We start from the raw sequence: 22009 nt of genomic DNA, 5'->3' as shown, positions 1-22009 counted from the left end.
GTAAAACACACTGTGTGATCACTCAGAGGAAAAGTAATGTCCAGTGTGCCAACATTTTGATGCAAACCTATTGCTGCTGCTGCTACTTAGGGCAAAAAAATTTTACATCTGGCCTTCATAGATTTTAGTAAGAGTCAAAACAAAGTTATTTACAAAAGAGAGCCTTGTCTAATGGATTTCCGTTATGCAAAACCCTCTTTACTTTAGTTAGACTTCCCCAGGCAGACAGCAAGAAAAAGAACACTAACAAAAGAGAAGAGCCATATTTTGTACTTCACAGCATATTAAGCATCCTTGGATGAATAAATAAATATTTCCTGAAAAACTGCCTTTATAAAGCTATATTACATGTATCAATTAAAATTAAAATGTCACTTTTTTTTAACTTTGATTAACCATCATTTTTTCTATAATACTTCTCTTAGTTGTACTCATAAAAGAATTTATGGCTCTTCAACTTCATAAAAGCATCACTTATTTGTGTGTTATATGTTCAAAAATAGCTAGATAAATGACACAACTTTCAAAAGAGCATGTACACTTCACTTTGTCCTGAATCTGTTGTTATTTCACTAAGGATACATTTGACATGAATTAATGAAGTCTAGTATAATTGTCTTTTTCTTGGTTTATGTGGACTTTTTTTTCATTATAGACACATATTCTATTCATAGACCTCTCCTGTCTAGCCGTCTGCTCCCCTCAGCAGTATGTTTCAGACAGTCTGCCTGTTCTGCTCCCCACTGTGTCTCCGGTGAATCCTCTCACCTTCTGCAACTCTGGCCTGTACTCCAGTTCTTGTATGCATAAATAACTAAATCTTAAAAAAAAAAAAAAAAGTGCTCTGCAAAGGGTCAGGAAAAAGGACAAAACTTTAAACTGAGCATCCAGCAGGGAAGCGGAAGGGAGAGGGGTCCAGCAGTCAGGGGAGGGAAGAGCACAAGAGACTGTGGTGGTGGTCATGGTGTGGTGGTGGGAGAGCTATGGGAATTACAACTGAATGGAGGAATCATGTGTTGTACAAAAATGAATAATGGCATCAAAAAATAAGTAAATAAAAATTTTAAAAATAATGTGTCCTAATCTATAATTCAGGAGATTATGAGGATAAATGAAATATTTTATGTTTAGTATGTCTTGAACCCTTAGCCAGGAAATGGAGAGCTATTTCTATATGGCATTTTGTGACTTGTTGGGGCTAGGCAATGCGAAGTATTGAGCTTCTTATGTTTATTTCATATGTAATAAAAATAATTTTAAAATGCTTTTCATTTTCTGAGATAAATGAACACAATTTTATTTATAGAATTTTATATAGGACTCAGTATTACCCAAAATAAAGGAAGAATATTGTTATTCCTCTCCAGGAGACTAAACTTAGATACAAATTTATTTTATTTTACTTTAAAGATTTATTTATTTATTCATATATGATTTCTGGTGTAGGGGCCTCCTGGTGGCACAAAGGGTTAAGTTTCAGCACTGTGAAGTAATCCTCAGCCTCTGTAGCATGAGTTGCCTCCCTGGCCAGGCAGCTGACCTACTTGGCACAGCAGACCTCTCCTGCTGCTCCCCTCAGAAATGTGTTCTGCTCCCCACTCTGTCACTTGTGAATCCTCTTACCCCTCCTCCTGCACCTCTGGTCTTTATCCCAGTTCTTATATGCATAAATAAATATTTTTTTTAAAAATAGATCTGAGGTCTAGGTCAGAGATGCAGGGGAAGTGAGAGGATTCACCAGACACAGATTGGGGAGCAGAACAGATGGATTGACTGAAATACACTGCTGAGGGGAGCAGTGGCTGAAACAGGAGAGGTCTGCTGTGCCATGTAGATCAGCTTCCTGCCTTGGGATTGAACTAATGTGCAGTGGCTAGTGATACCTTGATAACGTTGAGAATTTAACCTGAGTACCATCTAGGAGGCCCTAGATATAAATTTAAAGGTCGTAAATACACACACATACTTTTATAAATATGTTTAATTCTGAACTTGATTGGACTTCTTTGATCCAGTTGTGAAGCATTTGAGTTGTTCAAATATTTGAGTAGAGAATTTATAACTATTTTTTAGAATCATTCTGTTTAGTCATACTAGCATGTTGTTAAACAACTTACTACACAAATTTTTATGTCTAAAATGTTTTCTAAAGAAACTTTAATTTTAAAATAGCATAGTAAGAGGAATTTTGTTGTTGTTTGTACTTTGAAAGAAAACTGGTACTTCTCCAAATTAGGCTGTGATTTACCTTATGGCAGAATGAAAAATAAGAACTCTGTCTCACAGGAAGGTGAGATCCCATGTCTCTATTTCATGTCTAGCACAGTACTTGAAAAAGTAGTCACACAACAAATATTTCTAGTATGAATGATAGGCTTGAATGTTTTTGAATGAACTAAATCTAATTTGTTTTGTTGTTGTTTTTCAGACTCTCAAGAAGGAAATTACAAGTCAGAAGTGAACAGCAAACCCAGGAAGGAAAGAACAGCTTTTACCAAAGAGCAAATAAGAGAACTTGAAGCAGAGTTTGCCCATCATAATTACCTGACCAGACTGAGACGATACGAGATAGCAGTGAATCTGGATCTCACTGAAAGACAGGTATACATTGTCATTATATGAGGTTTTCATGCTTTAGTGAAATATCTAGAGCCATGGTTCTTAAATATGAGCTGGAAGAAAGACTCACTGTTTTATTGTGAAATTTATGCCCAGCAAAATGACATTTAGTACAGCAATATTTGAAACAGAACTCCATTTATTCCATTTAAAGAATCATTACTGTGCTCTTCCTATATTTTTGATGTTTAAATATTATATCATTCATAGAATAATTTTTTTATGGTGAGAAGTTTTACTTGCTTATACCTTATAATCTCTTTATTTAGCATAATACAAAATTGGCAACCCTCTGTGAGTTGTAGCTATTGCTTAGGCTAGGAAGTGTATTGCAGTAGCATATTAGCCTCCAAACTTCAGTGATAAAAAATAAAATAAAATAAAATTTGTTATTTGCTTCATTATTTCATTAATTTTCCACGCTAAATTCTTAAGTCCAGCATTTCAAATAATCATGAATCCGTTCTGACTTTCTGGCATCTTGACATGTGGTAACCTTAGCAACCGCAGGAGGAAAGAAGAGTCGGAGGTTCATGCACTGACCTTTAAATGTTTTCACCTGGAAATGACCCGTGTCACTTCCATTTGTGCTCTAATGTCCGGAAATAGTCAGTGGTACCACTCAAGGGGGCTGAGAAATGATGGGAGCAAGGGCACAAGATCATTAGTAAATATTTTTGCTCCGTTACGCAAAAATATTTTGAAGTTGATTGGTATCTAAAATTTAAAATACTAGTACCACTCATTTGAAGAACTTGTGGGAATTAGTAATGATTTGTGTACCCCAATTAATAAGATCTATATCATATTTTAAAATTAGTCAAAAAGATTAATTTCTTTTTGCACAGCAGTGATTTACTCTGGTAGCATTCCCAGTGCATTCCCCTTGTGGATTCTGATTCACCCTAGGAGAATCTAACCTACTGATGGCTAACAGTTGCTAATCTTTAGGAAAACATTCCTGAAAGGCAAATGCAAACATCTTTATGGACAGTGCAGTTATGATTGGCAATCTTAGGGTGAGAGTCTCATTTCCTCTTTCACTGTATGAACCTCCATCAGGGATCTCATTGGAACCAAAGAAATGTCAACAGAGTGTGGACAAATGAATACATATTTAAGGAGAACATGTTATTTTATACAATTTCTTCAATCATTGATTTTTTTGTTAATTTCTATGCTTCTGCTTTTGTGGGCTATTTTTGAATGGAGGAAACATTTGGAGGAAAATTTTTAAGTTGTCTTATTTGTTGACAGTTCATATTTAATTAAATGTTATGACTAATACCTAAGTTATGAGCACAACATTTTCTTTCTCATAAACTTTGCATACAAATATACCTCATAGACTGAAAAGCAACTTTCAAAATCTACATGTTTAGACATCTGTTTTATATACTGAGAGAAGGGGGAAAACTTATACATAATTTTCCTTATATATAGATAGTGAGCTTTAGAAAGTGCAACCATATTTTATATAATACACAAGGAAATGATAAAATGCAGGCTATATTCCTAATCAAGAGAAAAGTCAAGATTCTCTGCTTCATGGAGCTGTGATCAGCTGGTGGTTCATGGAGAGACAGTTAGTCTAGGCTGCCTTACTGGCAGCTTATATCTGTCAAACTTACTTTCATCTTCTAAATGTTTCTATGAGATTCTTAAAATGGTGGCAGAAGTATTCCTAGAAACATTTAAAGAGAATACACCAAAGTACAGGGTTTCCAAAGTCTCTCCTTACATCATATTTACTAATGCCCCTTGTCTAAAGCAAGTTCAGCTCAACTTAGCTTGGAATCAGTTAAGGTACAGGAGATGAGAGAGAAAGATAGATTTGTGGGTGCCATAACTGAGACAATCTAATTATGGCTTCATAGGGAAAAACAAACAAAAACAAAATGAAGACTTTTAAACAACTGAAAATTTGGTATCATCCAGATGATTTTATTTATCCTATAAACTGCTATCTGTAGTTGTCCAAATATATATATATATATATATATATATATAAATGCATGCATTTGGAATCTAAATTCCCAGTCAAAACTAAATCTTTAGCGTGCTCTCTGGTGGCACAAGGGGTTAAAGCACAGCACTATGAAACTATACACAGCCACCACAACACAAGTTTGATCCCTGGCCAGAGAGGTGACCCACATGGTACAGCAGACCTCTCCTGTCTCGCCCAGTTCTCCCCTCAGCAGTGTATTTCATCCGTCTATCTTCCTGTTCTGCTCCCTACTCTGTCTCTAGTGAATACTTTCACCTCTCTGCACCTCTGGCCTATACTCCAGTTCTTGTATACATAAAATAAATAAATATTTCAAAAAGATTTATTTAAAAAAACTACATCTTTATAAATTATCCAGAAAAAGGTGGAATTATTTTGAAAAGATTTAAACAAGTATTAGAATTCTTTGTGGCTAGGCAAGTAACAGTGTCCTCAAGGCACAAAATGGAAACTATCTTCTCTTTGTTCTACTCAGGTTTATGTGTCACAATAAAGATGAAAGGATTTTTAATATAAATTATAAAACACAACTATTCATCTCTAGGGGAAGACATTTACACTGTACTTCATAGATAATTTTTTGTAACATAAATGTTGAACTAGATGACTAGAAAAAAAATATTGTTAAAATAAGCTAGACTAGTATTTTTTAGCACGTAGAGGGAAAACTAAATTGAACAACTATTGATATTTGTGATGAATGTTGAGTGTCACAAAAAAAGAAATGACAGGATTATATGGAAGATGTTATTAGCTATGCCAGATGTTCATATTATTCCTACATTTCTGGGCACACATAGAATTTTAAATGAAGAATTTAAAGGTTTTACTTACATTCTGAACTGAATGTCCAGTCCATTTTCTGAACTGTATTTATTAGAAAAATAAGTGTATGCTACCAGCCATCAATTTGGCTGTTTTTAAAGGTCTGAAAGTATATTCCATTAAAGTGTTCCCATGAAATATTTTTAGTTTATTTTCTGAATGTTGGACTTTTAAAGGCACATGTAGAGAGTTATAAACTAAATCTTTTTCACTCAACTTTAAATTACATCACAGTAATTCCATCACTTTGAATTTACATTAATGCTGTACATGTTTAGCTACATTCCCAGTATATTGACTGTGTAAATTACTTTAGTTACAGATGTGCACTTTTTCATTCCCATTTTTCAGATTTTTTTCTTCCATACTTTAAATAAGATGGTATTTAGTAAAGCAATTTAAATGGGTATTCCAAAGAAAATCATATCCAACCCATATTGTTCAAAACCCAATGGAATTTTCAATCTCATAAAATATTTCCTTGACTTTATAAAAGCCTTTAAAGATTCAGATTCAGAAGTAGAACTTATATGTATATAACTGAAGGGAGAAAAAGCAAATTTTAAATCATAATTTAACCTATGACATAGTCATTTTACAGAACTAACTTTCTTCTCAATGAAAACTTTATAATCTGAGTAGTCTTTAAATATATTTTCATCTAGAAGTTTAATGTAATTGCCTATAAAATATGCATGTGCAGAACTGATATATCATTTGTAGATACTACGACTTTGCTTATAACTCCAATTAATACACCTCTCAATCATTTTATGACAGGCCACATACATTTCATTATAAATATTTGCAGGAATGTATAGGCTTTCCTTTCAGAAAAATAAAAAAGCCATGTTAAATCCTTAAATATTACTGAGGGCTCACATGATAAACTCCCTAACTGAAGAATATTATGAAATCTCACAAAAAGTCAGAGTTTCAATTTGTATTTTCCATAATACAGTGTCCTTCCAGGTCAAGGAAGTCTGCTGTCCCCTTTGAATGCCATCTGGCTAAAAGAACATTTTTTTTTTAAAGATACTCATTCTGTATACTATATTTATATTAGCATATAGGTATTAAAGAAAATTATTTTATGTTAAGTAAAAATGGATATATTAGAACAAAGTTGAATTTCAGATATGTTTAATTCTTAAAAGCAGTTTTATAGACCTCTGAGCCACCCCAGTGATCTCTCAGCTCCAGTTTACAGCATATTCTTAGACACCCTTCTCAATCAACAGCTAATAATCCTCTATTGGCAGAAGCACTTGGAATATTTTGAAGAGCCAGTCAGTCTAAAGACCCTCCTGTCCCATTTTTAAAATTTGACAAGCTTATTCTGGCTTTTTCATCCATCCAGATACACTTGGAGAAAGCTCCCGCCAAAATTTTAATATCTTACAGTGAGAAGAAGAGAGAAGACAGCTGCATGAAACTATAAAAGAAGTGACAAAAATGGACATTTTTTATAGCGTTAAAGCTGCCAAACATAGCAAGAATGGAAGATCCTTCCAGTTCACAAAAAATCATTTCACAGAGCTAATCAAAGGAGCAATGTTGCAGATTTGTAAACTAAGATTATTGGAATAAACAGACAGGAGACATGATACCGCTGCCAAAATAAATGGAAACCCCCACCTAGTTGGATCATACTCCTTTAGTGAGAATGAGAGGGATTATATTTTGTTTGTTACTCATAAATCACTATATGGCTTACTGCCAAGCATTTTCAAAATAGGCATCCTTTTTTTGGATGACTGTAAAGGAGAGTTTTTCTTGTGCCAAATAAACAGTGGTTTTGTCTTTTGCTTAACATTTTATACAATCCCTCTTCTTTGCAGGTTTCTTTCTATAAATTTATTTGAATACTTTTAGTATTTTAGAAAATAGATTATGTCTCCATGACCAGAACTAGTGTCTATTCTAGGTACTCCAAGATGATCCATGTAGTTAGTGATTATATATATGTCCTCATTTCTTTAAAATTTAGCATTCACCTGGGGTAACAAAGGATATTTCTTTTGCTTAAGTCATGATGTGCCTGCTGTTTTGAAATCTTCTAACTATGATTTGACTCCATCTGGAAAAAGACAGGGATAGTATTAGGTGGAGTAGATGGTGGAACATGACATAGAATCTTATTTTAAAATGAAGAACGATCTCCTGAATAATGTGTGTGTTTTAAAGAAACACAACAACACCTCAGGGGAGATATCAAGACTGTCCAGAAATTAACAAAAATATAAGAAAATAAATATAAAAAATAAAAAGGAAAAAGAAGTGCATATTGAAATGAGTGGTAGCTCTAAACACCAGACTTAGAAGTGGTTATGAGCATGAAATGTAATGAAGGAAGGGCTATAATACATACACTATATAAAGGGCATATTGATGTTTCAACCTACTCCTTAGTTACTTTTCAGGACTAATATCTATATAAAAGGAGGGGACTGAGAAATAAACAATTGGTTACTAGTATTGAAATGCCTAAGTTTGAAATATTAAAAAAAAAAAAAACCAGACCCAGCCTTGATAGCATGTAGTCTATTTTTGTAAATGTTTGTATGAGAGAGTGAGGGATAGGGGAAAGGAGAAATCTATACCTCTGTGTGTCTGTGTACAGTCTCTCAACAGGCCCCAAATTAGATTCAATCACAGACTGAAAACGTGCTCTGTGTGGATAGGCTCAGGGTGGTTGGGCATGTATTTTACATATGCAGGCTTTTCCTCCTTATCATACCTTAAAAATGTAATATTCCGGCCCTCCCTGGTGGTGCAGCAGGTTGGAGCGCTGCACTAAGAAGCTAAATCCACTTCAGCATGAGTTCCCTCCCCACCCTGGAGGTGATCCACATGGTGTGGCAGACCTCTCCTGGCCCGCCCACTGCTCCCCTCAGCAGTCTACTTGTCAGTCTGTCTGTTCTGCTCCCCACTCTGTCTCTGGTGAATCCTCTCACTGTCCCTGCACCTGTGGCCTGTAACCCAGTTCTGTATGCATAAATAAATATTTAAAAAAATGTAGTATTCCACTTATTTATAAAGCATTTACATTTTATTAGGTATTGCAAGTAATCTAGAGATGATTTAAAGTATGTGGGAAGATGTGTTTAGGTTGCATACAAATACTATTCCATTTTATGTAAGTAACTTGAGAATCCACAGATTTCATGGTTCTTACAGATCTTGGAACCAACCCTCTGTGAATACCCAGGGTGACTCTATCTGTACTTATACATACACACATAAAATAAACCTTAATTGTATAATTTTAATGGCAATTTTCCCTACAAATTCTTGCTGTAGATACTCAGTAAACTGACAGAGGAAAATAGTAAACCAATTGTTATCATTAATCTAAGAAGTTGCCATAGTATATGTCTTAATAAATTTAATAAGACAGTGAAAATATTAATTTATATATAATCCATAAATCAAAAATAGCATTCTAAAGCATATCATTTTACCACAGGATCATTATTTAAAGTATAACACTAAAAAAAAAAAGGGAATTTCTCTTATGTAAGAATATTTCTTTTCCACATTATCCTGGAATATTTATGATTTTTTTCATGTCTATTAAAATAATTCTAAAACTAAGATATTTCTAGAAATTTTGAGGAGCCAGAGAAAATAATGTGCTGGCATCTCCAATTTTTAAAAAAGTTTTATTTATTTATGTATACAGAACTGGGGTACAGGGTGTGAGAGGATTCACCAGAGACAGAGAGGGAAGCAGAACAGGCAGATGGATGAAATACATTGCTGAGGGGAGCAGTGAGCGAGACAGGAGCAGTTCGCTGCACCATGTGGATCACCTTCTGGGCCAGGTATTGAACTTGCACTAAAGTTGCTATGGCTAGTTGCAGTGCTGCATTTGAACCAGGGAGGGCCCAGCATCTCTAATCTTAAAGAAAATTTTGTTCTAAGAGACTTAACTACTAGTTGGTTTCTCTATTCCCATGACTGTTAAACCTCAGAGATACAATCAATTTGGAATAGATTTTTAATTTCCTATCTCTTTATATTTTTTGTGGTAAGTTGTTTTGGTTTTATGTTTTTGGAATTTTTCCAGCATTTAAAATTATTGACTAATTGTTGTGGTCAGTGTATCATATGACCATAGTAATTAGCATTATAAATCCTTACTATAAACTTAGATCTAAAGAAACAGTTACTGTGAACTCCCTGGTGGTCCAGCAGGTTAAGGATCAGGGATGGGAGACTGGCTGTAGCCGCTTACATGTGAGTTTGATCCCCAGACAGGGAGCTGACCCACATGGCACAACAGACTCTCCTGTCTCGCTCGCTGCTCCCTCAGCAGTGTACTTCATCAATCTGCCTATTCTTTTCCCCGCTCTGTAGCTGGTGAATCTTCTCACCATCCCTGTACCTCTGGCCTGTACCACAGTTCTGTATGCATAAATAAACAACTCTAAAAAAATAAAAATTAATTAGTTACAAGCTCTTTTAAAAAAATGGCCACTGTAAAAGAAATGGCCAGTATATATTCACACATGAATTTAAAGTTGTCTGGTAACATGAACTTAATTAGATACTATTCTTATTAATGTTATGAATTTCTGTATTTCAGCCAAAAATTTAATGAGTTTCATTTAGACTAAGCTACAGTAGAAACTTTCACTTGACATGGTATATATTGATTATGCTAAATTCTAACGATTGCTGAACATCACCGCAGAAATTAGACAAAGAACAAACACTGTCATTTTTGTTGACCTCTGTGATTTGAGCGACATAAGTGTCAATAGTACTCTGAACAGTCAAAATCCATGTATTTAAGAATTGCTATACAGGAATTTTTTTAACACAGTAAAAAAGACCAGTGTGTAATTTCATTTTAATATTTCCACTCACATCTCATCAAGTCATTTATTCATGATGTAGTTAGGTAAACAATACTTAACCAAAAGACACTTTTTTTTGTCTTATATAAAAATAGGATTCAGATACTGAATTTTGGTTGTAAATTAATAGTTATAACATAGGTCCTTTGAGTTGAATTTCATCAGATAGGACAGATAGAGGTAAAATTGCCAGCTTTTGCTATACTATAATGACAGTTCTAAAAGGTCAGATTAAAAGGAATTAATCCTTTTAATAGTTACTTTTAAAAGGAAGTGCTATATATGTTAGTCTTTTAATGATCTCCTTAACATCTTTTTTGTTGCCTTGAAACATTATTTCTTGTTCAACTTGCTATTTGTTTTCAGTTAGTTTAAAAACATGTGACAATAAATATTCTATGACTAAATTAGTGAAGTGGTTCTCATGTATTCTAAACAGGAAAAAATATATAATCCTATAATCCTTCAAAATGGAAAATACAGAGGCCAGGAAATGACTCCCTGGTCATAAATGTGCTAAACTAGGTGATAAAGGTGAGAGGCAACTCTCTCAGCAGGCTTTAGTAATGAAATATATCATAATTCTCTTCACTCTTTAACACACACACATAGACCTTCCTACTCTGTATGACACTGCTATACAGACAGCAGGGTCCATTGTTGCTCCCTTGGGCTTCCTAGAAATACCTAACGGATTTGTTCTCTTAACCAGCTAGAAGAGGAAGAAGCAAAGCAGCTTTCTTTTCCTCATTTTCCATCTTAACCTTATAGAGACAGCATTCTTGGTTTTAATTCTTCAGTTCGACTAGTGTCTTTACTACTGAATTACTTGGAAAAGTTTTTCTTTCTGGAACTCATTTAAATTGGGTTTACTAGATCAGCTGCCATGACCAAATTAATCACTGGAAATCCGATTACATGTGAAAATTGTATTGTTTATACAGTTACTCTTGGCATATTTTCACATGTTAAAACATAAATAAATATTTCCTAGACAGCATTTATTGTATTTAAAGTACCCTGTTACAAATAAAACGGGATACTAAGTCTACAGGTTCTGTATCTTTAGAAACATTTAGATATATAACTAAAATATTCCACTTTTATCCAGGTGTTTGGTTTTATGATTGTATTTTCAAAAAACAGACATTTAGGATATTACATAAACATGGCTTGTGGCTTTTGTAGATTCAAGATTCTATCAATCTATGTGCTTCTGGTCAGCTTAAGAAATTGTGTGATAGGGCCCTCCCTGGTATACAGGGGGTTAGAGTGCAGCACAGCAAAGCCAGTTGCAACCACTTAAGCATGAGTTCAGTCCCCAGCCCTGGAGGTGACCCACATGGCACAGGAGACCTCTCCTGCTTTGTCTACCTGCTGCTCCCCTCAGCAGTGTACTTCTAAGTTCTGCCTGTTCTGCTCCCCACTGTGTCTCTGGTGAAGCCTCTCACCACCCCTGCACCTCTGGTCTGTACTTCAATACTGTATACATACATAAATAAATCTTAAAAAAAAGAAAAAAATTGTGTGACAATATAGATATGTACTTAATTTGTATACTTTAATGTATCTTGAATCCTAAGATGACAGGTACTACAAATTTATACATAGGAGGTTATACAAGAATAACTAATTAAACAAAAAGATTAAAAAAATAGTATTTAGCAAACAGCAGAAATGATTCCCATTTATAACATTTTATTGATGAAAATATGATTTCTAGGTGCTGAAATATATTATTGAAACAAATTGATCTAGCATAATTCTTTTGGTTACTTTCATTAATAGACAGTCAAAATGGAAATAGATATTTTTCTATTTAAAGAGTGGTTTGATCAACCAGTCAACAGAAGTACTAACAACATTGTCATCTAAGGGACTAAAAGGGGAGACTTCTACATAATAAGCAGATGTTTCAAACATAAGTTCTATAACAAAAAAAAAAAATTACTCATTACTAATATAAGAGGTTTTCATAATTTTATTATTTCTTATTATGAGGATTTTGTTGAAAAATATTTGTGCATACAAAGCTATATAATGCTAGATTAACATTACTTTGTTTTCATGAATAATAGTATTTTTAGTGCTTAGATTCTTGAGATAAAGGATTCACTTTTATCTGAGTGGTTAGTGATAATATGTAGCCTTGTATGGAATCTTGCTTTAAGTATAAGCTTGAAAAATTATTATTATTATTATTTTTAAGATTTATTTATTTGTGCATACAGAACTGGGGTACAGGCCAGAGACTCAGGGGTGGCGAAAGACTTCACCAGAGACAGAGTGGAGAGCAGAACAGGCAGATCGACGAAGTACACTGCTGAGGGGAGCAGCGGGAGGGTCAGGAGAGGTCTGCCACGCTATGTGGTCACCTCTGGGGCAGACGGGAATCGAACTCATGCGGAAGTGGTTTCAGCTTCTTAGTGCAGTGCTTTAACCCGCTGTGCCACCAGGGAGGGCCGAAAAATTATTTTAGGAAAGCCTCATTATCTAGTATTTTTCAGAGACATTGTAGATTAGAAAATGAAATTGACTGCTAGTCCAGACAGAACAATGAAAGCTCACACAACTTATTTATCATGCCCCAAAATGGACAGATCCGTTTAAATTATCTGAAAATTATTTGATGATCCAATCTCCTAGAACAAGTATAAATTCAGGAGACACTACAAATGGCAATGACAACAAATATATGAGATTCTTAGAAGAAAGAATTAATTTCTGTTATTATGTGGTAACATAGGAGTGTAGGACATGAATGTAGGTCGATTCTGTAACTGTAGGTAGGTTGTGTGACTGTAGGTAGAGTGAACCATTAGAGGAGTTAGTAATAGCACCAGCTAAAACAATAAACATCTTAAGGATACTCTGTAAAATAGGGAGCTAATTATCATGCATCTCAATATATGCCAAGTTTCTTACACAGCCAGTAAACTGTTACTTTTGTATTTCTCCTTCCTTAGCTGTGAATGCTTTGAGGGTAGGGACTATGTTTTATTTATTTGTTTATTCCTCCTATCTTTGATCTAATACAGTTGCAATTAGTAGACATTCAATAATAGTAACATATAAATGAATAGAGATTTCAAGTCACCAAGAAAATGTGAGATTAGTGTTATTCTTAGTTTATAAATGAAACATGCCTACAGATTTAAACAAAATAATAATCATATTTATTTTCAAAGTTTTTGTCATTTAAATAATTGTGCTTTCCTTAGAGTAAAAACAAAAGTTATTTTTTCAATCCAACTAATGAATCTGGATTATAGTGATCATAAATTAAACAATGAAATTTATTTATAAATCTATGTCAATATTGATATGTTATCTAGATTTACTGTTATAGCTGGTACAAAACACATTTTTCTTTTTTATTTGCATATTTTAAAATAAGTGTAGCTATATTAACCTTTGAAGTTTTACACTCAACCTTCCCATTTTTATTAGCTGTACCCATTATGTAAATGTGATTTTTTTGTGTCATTACTAAGTGTATAGCATTCCAGTGTTAAACATGTAATCTAACCCTCAGGTAAGATAGTGTATAAAGGTACTAATGACACTATATAATCATGACATACTTTCACACACATAAGCATATAGGTACATTTAAAAATTTATTTATTTGTGCATACAGAACTGGGGTACAGGCTAGAGGTGCAGGGGCAGTGAGAGGGTTCACCAGATACAGAGTGGGGTGTAGAGCAGGCTGATCGATGAAGTACACTGCAGAGGGGACCAGAGGATGAGACAGGAGAGGTCTGCTGCACCATGTGGGTCAGCTCCCTGGTCAGGGATTGAACTTGCACTGAAGCAGCTGTGGCTAGCTTACAGTGTTGCATCCTAACCTGTTGTACCACCAGGGAGGACCATGTACATATTTGTATCTATACATATATACATATGTGTGTGTGTTTCTGTGCATGTGTGTTTGTGTAATCTCCGTAAATATTAGACTATGCCTATTAGTCTATTAGTAGATTTTCACTTGGTAGACCAAAAGCAAGACAAAATAACTTATACTACTTCTAAAATCAATACCTTGTGCTTACTTTTTTTTTTCCTCATTTTGACCTGCCCATATCAGGTTTTATACTGGTATTATAGAATTTTTGTGCCCCTTCTCCCCCCAAAAAAGAAAATAAGTATAGATTTTAAGACATCTATTTCTCCCATTTTTCTGCCAAGATTATTTTGACTGGATGTTTTAGCTCTTAGTGACAATGATGATAATGTGTTCCCTCCATCTGTAATTGTCCATGGATAAAATGCCCCTATGGGGAATCTCAAAAGACTCATTATTCCAATATTACAAATATGAAAATTGAGGCATAGAGAAGTATAATTTTCTCAAATTCACACAGATATTCAAAAGTGAAGCCAGCAGTGGATCCCAACTCATGTGGAAAAGATCTAATGCAGCACATAATGTCAAACTTGCAAAGGTAATTAAATTGAGTAGTATAATTACCTAAATTACAGTACAGGAAAATAGTGTCATATTTACAAACCTAATTATATTGAGTAGGAGAATTACCTAAATGATAGTAATCATATGGATGGAGTTCACATACTTTATATGGTTTTCTTTTTTTATCCTGAATGCTCAAAATGTGGAGTTTGAAATGTAACAGAAACAACAAAGGTAGTTCTGGAGCCAACCAAACCCTGAGGTTTAAGTCCTGACACCACATTATCTTATCTGTGTAATCTGTGGCAGGCAAGTCACTTAGCCTTTGAGACTCAATATCCTTAACTCTAAGCTATAATGTGGGGGTAGTGTTAAAAATATTTAGAAAATTGTATTAAAGTAATGAATAAATAACAACTATTATATAGTTGCCCAAATCTAAGAAGGTGTGAAATGACAAGAAACTACTGATTTTTTTCTTAACAATAATAATATATGAAAACCCACTTGCTAGTTGTTTTTTTTTTTTTTTTTAAGATTTATTTATTTATGCATACAGAACTGGAGTACAGGCCAGAGGTGCAGCGGTGGTGAGAGGATTCACCAGAAACAGAACAGGCCTACTGAGGGAAGCAGAACAGGCCAACTGAGGAAGTACACTGCTGGGGGGAGCAGCGGGCGGGTCAGGAAAGGTCTGCTGCGCCATGTGGGTCACCTCCGGTGTGGGGATCTAGCTCATGCTGAAGTAGCTATAGCTTCTTAGTGCTGTGCTTCAACTCGCTGTGCCACCAAGGAGGGCCCACTTGCTAGTTTTTATTTATTTATTTATTTATTTATGTATGTATACATGAACTGCAGTACAGGCCCGAGGTGCAGGGGCAGTGAGAGGCTTAACCTGAGTGGGGAGTGCTGAAGTGACTTTAGCTTCTTAGTGCTGCCCTTTAACCTGCTGTGCCACCAGGGAGGGCCCCCACTTGCTAGTTTTTAATGAGTTTTTTTTTTTTCCTGATCTCTTTTCACTGTCACATGGGTTAATTATGTTTGGGTAATGTACAATATAAGATTTTAACTATGACTTAACAGGTCAAGGAAAAATCAGGAGTTGAGAAATGTCTCAATTTTTTTTGGTGCAGATATCTAGGAAAACTATACTATTTTTGATGGAGTATTATAATTTGAGGACACTAAAATAACATATCTCTGGAAATATTTAATATATTTATTTTCACTAACTGTAAATACATAATACTATATATTTACAGAATTGAAATGGTTTCTAGAACCAGAGAGAGAGCATCCAAATGTTCCTAAAGAAGAACAAAACAAAATTAGCTCCACCAAGTAGAATTATAAAACAGTAATAATTAGAGGGCCTTTCCTGGTGGTATAAGAAGTTAAAAAACAGCACTATGAAGCTATCTGCAACCACTGAGCACCAGTTCAATTCCCAGCCAGGGAGGTGACCCACATGGTGCAGCAGACCTCTCCTGTCTCACCTGCTGCTCCACTCAGCAGTGTGTTTCAGTACATCTACTTTTTATGCTCCCCACTCTGTCTCTGGCGAATCCTCTCAACACCCACACCTCTGGCCTGTACCCAGTTCTTGTATGCATGAATAAATAAAACTTTAAAAAATAATAATAATTAGGGTTGTTGTCATGTCACAGAGATAGGAAAATTGAGTGCACCAAGAAAGTCATGTATATGGAAAAACTGGCTTGTGATGTTGAAGTAGTAAGTATGGGAAATAGGGAATACCATTGAATAATGGTCTTGGGATAAGTTGTTATCCAGAAGGTTAATGTAAATATTTTCTTTACACTATGTACCAAAATCAATACTTCATAGATCAAGCACTCCAAAGCAAATCTTAAATCTCTTAGTAGAAATCATAGAAGACTCTATGGCAGAAAGAAGGCTCTTATTTTCCCTAACTTTAAACTTAAGAGCAAAAAATAAATAAAAGATTACTATCAATGACATAAAATTTGGGATTTTTTTTTTAGGAGAAACTGTTGAAATATTTACATTTTGGAAAAGATGCTTTCTTTTCTAAGGATCATTAGGATTCAGCATTATTTACATCAACCTAGTACCCATATCTTTTTATTTAATAATAAACTGAGTCCCCAACATGTGACAACAAATTTTATATGTTGTAAACTTGTTGGCTAATATAAAAGGACACTCTCACATTCTTAGTCTTATTTCATTTATCGTCATCATTCTTCTGTAAGGAGATCTTAGATCCAGAAGAAACTCCTAGCCTAGGGCCCACCTGGCTTCCTGGATTGTGCCCAATCTGCTGAAGAACACATAGCAAGAATGGCTAACCTCTATATCATATAATGTGCTGACTCTGAAACTGATGACCATTGAAATATAAAACTCATCTTACCTAAAATAGAGCATTTAATGGGGAAAAAAAGGAACCTTTTTCTTAAATTCCTTTCATCTAACATGTGCATTACGGATCTGTGACTTGCCAGCCACAAAATGGGTTCCAGTCAGTCCCCTCACCAATCAGATTAGCAGTAAGGCCCAGGGCATCTGACACTATAACTGCTTTTGAATCTAAGCAGGTAAAAACATGACACATCACAGTTTTCAGTCATACAGATACTGAAAGTGACAGAAGTTATGGTTTATGCATGGTAGTAGTGAGCTGACATGTAACTCTTTTTTACCTCTTGGACACTGTCACTTGGATGGCTCCATGCCACATCAAACAAACAGGAGCAGCAGGAGATGTGATGTTTGTCATTTATGCAGTTTTCAGCCTTGGAATTTTCAAAAGAGACTTCTCAGCACAGATTTCATGTAAACGTTCCATACAATATAGTTTAAGAAAACTCTCTGAGTACACACACAGCTGGATCACAGACTGACCTATGGCTCCATTCTTTATCTGTGCAGAATGCTCTAGCAGCTGGCTGGCAGTCCAACTCATCCTTGGCTCAGTTTCAAGGCAGTGGGAAAGGAAGTCCACAAAGAAGGTTCTTAATGAAGACATAAAAGTGATAGCTGGAATGGAGACAATTGACACCTTTTAATATATTAAGTTTAAGAGTTTCTGATTATTCAGAGGTACTCCAAGGGAAGGTAAAAGACACATAAATTCAGACACTTTGGTAGCAGCCACATAACCACAAAGCAATAAATTAACATTCAGAACATATTTTAAAAGTCTATAAAGAATAAAATAAAATTTAGACGAATTCAATGCAAACCAGACATGTGGAGGCATTTCACAAAAGGAGAAATACAAGTGGGCGCTCAACATTTTAAAGATACTTCAATCCATTAGTAATAAGGAAATGCAAAATGGAAAAATGATGAGTGAACATTTATAGTTCTAGTGTTGGAAGAAATTGATATCTCCAAATGTTAACAAAAAGCAATCAATAAGTACTCTTTCCACTTGACTCTGGTGAGAGGGAGTTAAGTTGGTACATCTTTGGGAATTGTCTTCCTGTATTGTATTATCATATTAAATTGTACATTCATATACCCTGTCAACCCATTGGTGTAACCCTTGAATATCCACTCAGAGAAAGTCAGTCATGTTTATCAAAGATCAACATGAATGATGAATGTTTATATCATTTGTAAAAAGATGAAAAAATCAATTTAAGTGACCATGGACAGGAGAATAGTTAAAACATGTTATGCTCACATGCTGAAATATTGTACCATCATAAAATATGAATGACTATAGTTCCTTGATTCCATGAGGATGGGGCAAGAAGCCTATAGTGGAAAACAATCTGTTTTGATAAACCTATAAGACAAGCAAAATTAGTTTTAGAGTCACAGAGAAGTTTTTGTTGGTTTTTTTTTTTTTTTTTTTTTGTATTTGTATCAATAAGATCTGGGGGTTATTAGCACAAAATTCAAGCTGTGATAACTTTAAACAGGCTAGACTAAAAAATATACCTAAAAGGCATTTTTAACAAAAAATTTTCTCCTAAACAAGAAGATATATTGATGCCAATTTCAATGAGTTGATAATAGATGCTCATTTAACTCATGCTTAATTATGTGCATTTTTTTGTTTTTGTTTTATGATTATACATAAAATGTACTAGACAGATTCAGTTAAGCTCTTAGAAGGAAAGTATATCTCTACAAAGCTCATGGGAATTTTATGATGTACAGACTCATTATTAGCATTTAACAAATGTTAATACATTTTTTATCTTAACCTTATGTTTAGGAAATTATCTGAATTATTTATTTGCTAAGAGAAGTAAAAAAATGTTAAAGTTAAGACGAATAATATGTCAAAATAACAGAATCATTATGATGTAATGGGGTCAAAGACTTAGGAAACTTAACTAGCTGTTGACTGCAGGGACACAGACGGTTTTCAGGAATGTAGTTTCTTCAGTAGCCAGGTGAGCATGTTTTAAGTTCAGGATATGACAACTAGATGTTAAGTCAAAGGAATTGGCAGGGACAAAAGTGTTTGACCAATACAACTGTTAAAATATTAGCCTTAATTCATACGAACTCTTTTTAAAGCTAATTTTGTGTAACGTAAAAAGGAACAGTTCTTCCCCGTCTACTTTTTATATTGCATGCTATAAAACCTGAATTATCATTCTTTGTATGCCCTTTAAAAATTATCATTATGGGCCCTCCCTGGTGGCACAGTGGGTTAAATCACAGCACTATGAAGCTATCCACAGCCACTGCAGCCTGACTTTATTCCCCAGCCAGGTAGGTGACCCACATGGCACAGCAGACCTCTTCTGTTTACCTGCTGTTCCCCTTAGCAGTGGAGTTCAGTAGATGGGCCTTTTCTGCTCCTTGCTCTCTCTGGTGAATCCTCTCACCCTCTGCACATCTGATCTGTACCCCAGTTCTTGTATACATAAATGAATACAATTTTTTTTTAAATTATCATTATGAACATGGAAGCCTGCTTAAATTCAATGCTTTTTTCATAGTCACTCCACATGGAAGCCTTTAACAAACTACTGTTCATTGATGAGCAAAAGGGGGAAAATGTCTTTTTAACTTTCTTTCTTCTGCTTTGCTCCTTTTCTTTGTTAAGGTGAAAGTCTGGTTCCAGAACAGGAGAATGAAGTGGAAGAGAGTAAAAGGAGGACAGCAAGGAGCTGCAGCTCGAGAAAAGGAACTGGTGAATGTGAAAAAAGGAACACTCCTCCCTTCAGAGCTTTCAGGAATTGGTGCGGCCACTCTCCAGCACACCGGGGACTCTCTAGCAAATGAAGACAGTCATGACAGTGACCACAGCTCAGAGCACGCACACTTATGATACACAGAGAAGACCAGCTCCATTCTCAGGAAAGAAATGTTGTGATGGCAAGCCTTAGTACTCAAACATCGTTTACACGGAGAGGTGACCAGGACAGAGATTTTTAATATTATTAAAAACAGGCATCTTGAGTCCATTCTTAATGATTTATAGAGGGTTGACATTAAGTACCACTTAATAAAAATGCTTCCACAGTGAAGCTGGAGATGGTGGAGTTGCTTTGAATATTTCTGTTGTGTTGGTCAAGTGTCTGACCATGAGCATGTTTGTGTTTGCTTTTGCTTGCACTGAAAATTCAATTGCTATCAAGAGCAAACCATGAGACATTTTTATTCAAGATGCCTCCAGAATGAAGATGCAGAAGATGAACTTTGAACATTCCAGATGTATGAGATCACGTGTATGACAGTGGGCAGGTATTTGCTTTTGCTTGCACTGACAAATTGCTATCAAGAATACACCACAAAACATTTTATCCTAAATAGCCACAGTGCCTGAAATCACTCTTAAGTGGATTTTTTTAAAAAAAATGTATTTTAACTTTGTATATATTATCCTTAAATCATTTTCCTGTCTTCACTAAGTTTAGCAATGCATTCATATTAGCTGATGAAAATAGGCACTCACGATGACAACCAAAACCAACTTCTTGTCTTTATATACATTTTTCCGTCCCAGAAACAATCAACACATACTTACTTGTGTTCAAGTAGAGAAAAATACATTAGAGTCTGATAGGACATATTCTTGTACCACAGACAAAACAAATCTTATGTTGCATTTTCTATCAACTGCTGCTAATACATTATTATAAAACTTACCTAGCTCCTCAATTCTTCCTATCTTATAGCTTGAAAAAATTTTAGGATCATAACCAAATCAGTTACCTTGCTGAAAGGGTTTTGTATGACACGCATTGTCTGATTTTATGTCTGTAAAATGTTGGCTGTTATGAATATGCTTTAATTAACAAGAAAGAAGTTTTTCTCTTGTTTAGCAATGATGTTAGACAAGTTGAAAAAGCAAAATTGGCAGACGAGTCTCGAGTTGGTAGATGACACAAGTCTGAATGTCTCCAAATTAAATTCAGTAAAAACAGTATTTTTTCATATATGATGTATTCATACAGAACAACAATCTTTGTATTTTGTAAAAAGAATGTTTAATAAATGATTCTTTGTAAATATTTTTGGTCTCCCTAGTGATTTCCTAAATTTGTACAGGTTTTGTTATAAATACTTTCAAATAACTCAAATTCATCTAATCTTTATGAAGCTAGACAATCATACTTAATGAATCACCTACATGATAAAAAAACAATCAATCCTTAGGAAATCAAGGATCATCTAAAACTTGGTATATATATTAAGCCATTTCTTCTAATTGAAGAAAATGTCAAATGTGTTTCTTTGTAGGTTTTATGAACTTTAAAGATAAAATTAGGAGAAAAGGTAATATTGTTGACTATAAGGAGAAAGATAAAGAAATATATTTTAAAACTTATATATCGTAGATATGAATTATTCTCATAGTTCAATCTCAATAAAAATATCCAGTAAGTGTTTCTTGGATGTTGATACAAAAATAAGCTAAGTAAGCTAATTAGAGGTCTCCATGCTAATGGTCATAGCTAATATAGAACTTTACTATAATTTATAATAAGGATATTATTAATTTAATGTATTATGTGACATACACAATTGTACATGTAATGGATCCCTAAGTCCTACTTATAACTTTACAAGTCTGTTTCTTTTGGTCAATATTTATCCTGAAATGTTTAGAAACATTCAACAGCTTGCTCTCCTCTCCAATTAATCTGAAATAGAAATAGAGAAAACAACTGATAAATTTCCAAAACCCTTGTTACTTAGATGGTTTCATTTGCTTTAGAATACTGAGGTTGACAAACAATAGATTAAGTTGATATCAAGTTACTTAGTCTAAAACAATAAAGACAATATTTAAGAAATAAAATTATATTGTTTGTA

General features: G+C 34.4%; 1 protein-coding gene across 1 annotated transcript in view; it reads left to right on the top strand.

The window, feature by feature from the left end:
• The window catches only part of MEOX2 (mesenchyme homeobox 2), a 66204-nt gene extending 45000 nt beyond the window's left edge, over positions 1 to 21204 (top strand). The window contains exons 2-3 of the mRNA XM_004676736.1: positions 2429 to 2601; positions 19794 to 21204. Of these exons, the coding sequence (XP_004676793.1) occupies positions 2429 to 2601; positions 19794 to 20018 (398 nt within the window). The 3' untranslated portion in view covers positions 20019 to 21204. The remainder of the gene's footprint in view (positions 1 to 2428; positions 2602 to 19793) is intronic.
• The last annotated feature ends 805 nt before the right edge of the window (positions 21205 to 22009 follow it).

The sequence above is a fragment of the Condylura cristata genome, unplaced genomic scaffold, assembly GCF_000260355.1.
Source record: "Condylura cristata isolate star-nosed mole 26May11 unplaced genomic scaffold, ConCri1.0 scaffold00005, whole genome shotgun sequence".
Taxonomy (NCBI): Eukaryota; Metazoa; Chordata; class Mammalia; order Eulipotyphla; family Talpidae; genus Condylura; species Condylura cristata.
The sequence above is the reverse complement of the archived record's forward strand: the minus strand, read 5'-3'. Positions and strand labels throughout refer to the sequence as shown.